General features: G+C 40.1%; 1 protein-coding gene across 3 annotated transcripts in view; it reads left to right on the top strand.

Annotated features, from left to right (window-relative positions):
• The first annotated feature begins 6 nt into the window (after positions 1–6).
• Positions 7–4,983, top strand: part of LOC102294958 (NACHT, LRR and PYD domains-containing protein 1b allele 2) — a 13,767-nt gene continuing 8,790 nt past the window's right edge. The window contains exons 1-4 of one of the 3 annotated variants that reach the window (XM_042216595.1): positions 7–332; positions 2,130–2,258; positions 3,586–3,730; positions 3,907–3,936. In XM_042216595.1, coding sequence (XP_042072529.1) covers positions 51–332; positions 2,130–2,258; positions 3,586–3,730; positions 3,907–3,936 — 586 coding nt within the window. In that variant the 5' untranslated portion in view covers positions 7–50. Of the gene's footprint in view, positions 333–2,129; positions 2,259–3,585; positions 3,731–3,903; positions 3,937–4,983 lie in introns of all 3 variants that reach the window. The other 2 variants (XM_042216594.1, XM_042216596.1) reach the window with 2 other exon arrangements.

Genomic DNA, 4,983 nt, shown 5'->3' with positions numbered 1-4,983 from the left:
GACATTTCTGACAGTGAGCGCACAAACTGTTATAAACTGTTCTTCTCACCATGTTTGTGTTGTTGTGTTCTCCTGCAGATGACATCCCTGACATATTGGACACGTTTGCAGTCCTCCACATAGATGACTGTGGAGATGTTGTGGAAACAGTGTCTGAGGTCACACCAACACATGTCAAGTTAACTGAGCCAAATTTCTCGATAATAGGGGCTCTGATACGTTTCATATTTCCTCCAAAAATCAGCTGTTACATGTTGATGTACTATAAACCCAACACACCATTCCTCAAACTCCACGTCTACCTGATACGACAGGATCCTGCTCTGGAACAGGTAACTGAACATCTTAATGATGTGAAACAGGACAAGATTCCAAACATTAGGAGTGACTGACAAAAGAGACACTGAAAGATGGTTTTGGTTGTTTTTAATACATTGGGTTCAATGGGAATTTGTCTCTACTGCTAGAATAAATGTTTTCTGTCTGACTTTAGTTACAGTTTTTTTGTCTTAAAACAATGATTTATAGATTTTTTTTGGAAACAATACAAACAGAAACAGATCACCAGAGCCAAATACAAACAGGAAGAAGAGAAAGAAAAAAACAAATACAGGTACATGAGTTACAAATGTACATGTCTGGGTCAAAATATGTACAGTGTTCCTGTCATGGTTGCCTGTGTTGCAGGCAGGCAGGAGTGGTGGACCCAAAATGCAGGACTCAAACACAGAAGTAAAAGTTAAAGCGCAGCTTTATTGCTGGGAAAAACCTCTTAATTAAACTCACCAAAAAACAAACAAAACTCTGGACAGAGGAACTAAGGACTGGAACACTGGAAAAGAAATACTAAACCAGAGCAGGAGACAAAACACACAGCAGGTTGAGGGTACGACATGACAGAGAGCACAGGAAAACACTGGGCGGTAGGGGAGTAATAAGGGAATGGGCAACAGGAGGGAGACACAGCTGGGAGAACTTAGGCTAACGAGACAGGGGAGCAGTAAAACTGAACACACTGACATGAGGCATGAAGATTCAGTAAAACAGGAAACCAGAAGCAATTCAAAAATGCAAACTTGACACTGAGAGGTAGACAGAAAGAATATAACACCTAAAACTCAAACTATACTAAGCATGAGACCCACAGAAGAACAAATCCTAAAACACGAATATATACAGAAACAGAATTTTAATAATAATAATCAAGAAAGAACAAGAATCAGAATACAAAATCAAACCAAAACATGACAACTCAAAATACTGGGTCAAACCCAGAACCGTGACAGTTCCACATTTAAAGTAAAGGGAGGAAGAAAAAAAAGGGGGGGGGGGATACAGACATAAACTATTATGTTTAAAAAGAAAATGTGATCCCCCTTTATGTAATTGCACGGCAAGGTCACGAGGTGGGTGATCAAGCAAAGGCCGCCATATCCTATAGAATGCATCACAATTGCCCTTTATAATGGCGCTAAGGTGCTCCGATGGCAACAACTTGAACGTTTCTCTGTACCATTGTGTAACAGTGGGGGGCCGTCTCTGAATCCATTGAAACAGTGCACATCGCCTCGCTAAATGTAAAAGTTTACATAACATTTGTACAGAAGACAGAGAAAGCCCAGAATATTTTTTGATCATGGTTTTTCTTTTAATCTGTCCCACGAGTATGATGAAAATCACCAACAACAGCACTTGTGGGAATAATTTAGTTGATAAATGTCTTCATTGTAATCTGGAGATTATTTGGACCCAGAGTTTGTAATATTACATCAAACAGACTTCATATAACAAAACTCTGATAAGTAAAAATTAGACACGTATTATTAACCTGAGAGTTCACAAAGCACCCATGAAGATGCAAAATATTTATCATTTTCACACGGTGATACTCTCCCTGTTTTCTCCCATAATTTAGCTTCTATCAGTTAATTTGTTTTACACACTCTTTCTTGTATTGTTTCATCTTTACTCTCTAATCTCAGGCTTTATTCTTGTTAATGTGACTTTTTCCTTTGGTTTATTATTTCACTAGACCGTCTCTCACAAAAATCTTATTGCTTAAATTGGTTTAAATCAAAGACGAGAATATTCCTGTTTTTGCTTTATTCTTTTCTGTATTTCTTAAACAGAGATTTGACGACAGAGAATCTTGTGAGGGATTTAAAAGAATCAGAAAGCATCATCCAGACAAGTACCTGCAAACTGAGCGTCTTTTCAGTCTCAGAGCCGACAACGCAAGTGCAAAGATCCAACCGAAGGTGGGCCTACATGTAGCACTTCAGCCACTATGTAACCCCCCACACGTCCACCTTGCACACAGTGTTTCTTGTTCATGGTGTAATTTTTAATTCCAAACAGTTTCTGCACTCAGTTACTTTTTAGCACTGCCCAGCTCTGTCTTTGCTCCTTTAGCCAGATCAGTCCCTTCTCCCCACACTCTGGTCCCAGCGTGCTACTGTGTAGGAATAGGAGAAGCATAACAAGCCAATGACTGACAGCTGTGCCAGCTAGCTTCCCCTGCCCCTGAACCCACTGCACCACCCCAGCAGCCACAAACCACACCCGCCACCACAGTACAATCTGTAAAGACTGAGTTGGGTTCCTGGATGAATATAGGACACGACACTGTCAAAGTAAAACAGGAAACACTAAGACGCAGACTAAAGATAGACGGCGAGACACAGGTTGGGAGGAAGGAACACACAGTGAAACGACAGACTGGGGAGACAAAGAGGGAAAGATTTAAGGAAGATGAGACATGGAGGGAAGAGAGGGAGTGAGGGATAAAGGGAGAGGGACATGACAGACGGGGAGACGTGGACTGTACACAGAATAGGGAGAGTAGACACATCATCAAGGAAACATAAAAACATAAATATAATTATACATAGAAGCAAAACCACAACTAACTCAATACTAAATAATAGAAACTAAAACACTACAACACAACAAAATAACCAAAACACCATAAACCCAAAATGCTGGGACAAAATAACCCAGAACCATGACAGATAAATACTAAGAGAAAGATGACAGAGATAATATTCGGACAGGTATTTGTGTCGGCGTGTGACTGTAGACTAAGGTTTAGCTGGTTATTGTGTGACAGTGCATTTCAGGCTACTTTACAGTGTAACACAAAAGTAATGTGATGAATAATGAATTACTTTTCCTGGGAGTAATTAAGTAACATGTTGAATTACTTTTAGGAATTAAGTTCTGCATAATATATGTAATAATTCCTTTTTTTTGTAATGACCCAACGATCACAACAAAGAGGCTAAATAACTCTAACATGACAAAGATTTGGCCACACAACATGCAAATAATTGGCATAAAAGAGCTCTGGCACAGAGGATTTCCCCTGCCTGAGTGTGAATACTGAAGCCTACATGCTGCATGGGGTCAGCTGCACAGATGGACAGTATCCTGGACTGGAGAGAGCAGAACCACAGTTGGAGCATAACGTTCTGACACTGTCGTGTAGCCTGAACAAGGAACAGTGGAAATCTCTTTTATGGTAGTTTAAATGAATCAACACCCCTAATTATACTAATTGTCCGATTTGTTTTTTTCCGTTCACAGGAGTTAACCCTCAGATACAATAACCAAAACCTCTATGAGCTGTACATTAAGAATCCAGGCAGTGAACTCATACTTGCACTCCTGCACACTGAACCACCTGTTGGTGAACCTGATGACCCACTGTGGATCTGTGAAATTCGAAAAGGTCAGTGGATATTAAGCAATATCAACTATGGAAGTAAGACATGAAATGAAACAAAGGAAAATGAGTTATATTCCATTTTATGACACCAAGTTGAAAAGTGTGTGTAGAAGTTTGATGTATGTGCTTACCTTCCAATTAAACTATAATATGGTTTTTTTCATTTCCTTTGACAGAAGATGACCATCCAGAGTCTGGTTATGTCAAAGGTAAAAAATTACATGTAAAAAAGTACCATGAATTACCTGCTGGAGGCATCCACTTCAACTATGAACTGAAGAGAAGGGTCAACCTAGAATGTGCCAGAATGGGAGCCAAAGCAAACAATGTTTAGATGGTCAGAAGCATGCTGTGCAGAGGTGCTCCACTGTAAAGGTTTCTTGGGAGAAGTTCGGCAGGTTAGCGGGGAAACAGCTTTGCAATAGTCCCTGATGAAATCAGTGAAATGCCCAGAAAATTCTGGAGTATTTTCCTGGGGGTGAGAACTGGCAAGTTCACCATCGCATGAATCATTATCTTGGCTGGATCAACTCTTATGTGACCTTTCTTAAAAAGGAACCCAGCGAATGAACCAGAATAAATGTGAAATTCACATTTCTCCCTCTTGGCTAACAAACAGTTTTCTAAGAGTCTCTGTAATACCTGATGGATATGATGTGTGTGGTTGGCTCGGGTTTAGACAGCATGTCATCCACATACATTAAGATGAAGTGCTTAAGGTAGTCCTGGATTAAACAGAGATTGGAAGATTGTCAGGTCTTGGTGGGTAATTTGATTTAAACCTCTGTAGTTTATGCAGAGACAAAGCATCTTTATAGACTCTGTGAGTTCTGATTCAACCCGCTGAGACCGATTTAGGCGATTTACAGTGAAACTCTGAATTTATGACAATGAATCCTACAAAATGTTTTTGACATCATATAATCACCGAATCTCATTCTGTGAACAAGTTCAACGTGAAATGTAATCAGATTACAAGTAGATTGTCTGCAGCTCCTTGTAAAAGGTCACTTTTACATAGGGATGGGTACCGGGTTCTGACATAAACGGTAGTAACCAGACCGAAAAGCAGCGCACATTTCGGTGCTTTATTTCGGTGCTCTTTTTTCCTGAGCTGTGATACACTTCTAGCCAATCATTTTACGTTTCTGAGGATAGTAGGCGGGGCCAGGTACGTACGTTCTTTTATGCAGAGCTACAGATTAAAAATGCCCAAGGCGAAGCGGTCAAAAGTCTGGCTGTACTTCACAGCAAAA

The sequence above is a fragment of the Haplochromis burtoni genome, unplaced genomic scaffold, assembly GCF_018398535.1.
Source record: "Haplochromis burtoni strain Fernald_Lab_line unplaced genomic scaffold, NCSU_Asbu1 Contig_1131, whole genome shotgun sequence".
Classification (NCBI taxonomy): domain Eukaryota; kingdom Metazoa; phylum Chordata; class Actinopteri; order Cichliformes; family Cichlidae; genus Haplochromis; species Haplochromis burtoni.
The sequence above is the reverse complement of the archived record's forward strand: the minus strand, read 5'-3'. Positions and strand labels throughout refer to the sequence as shown.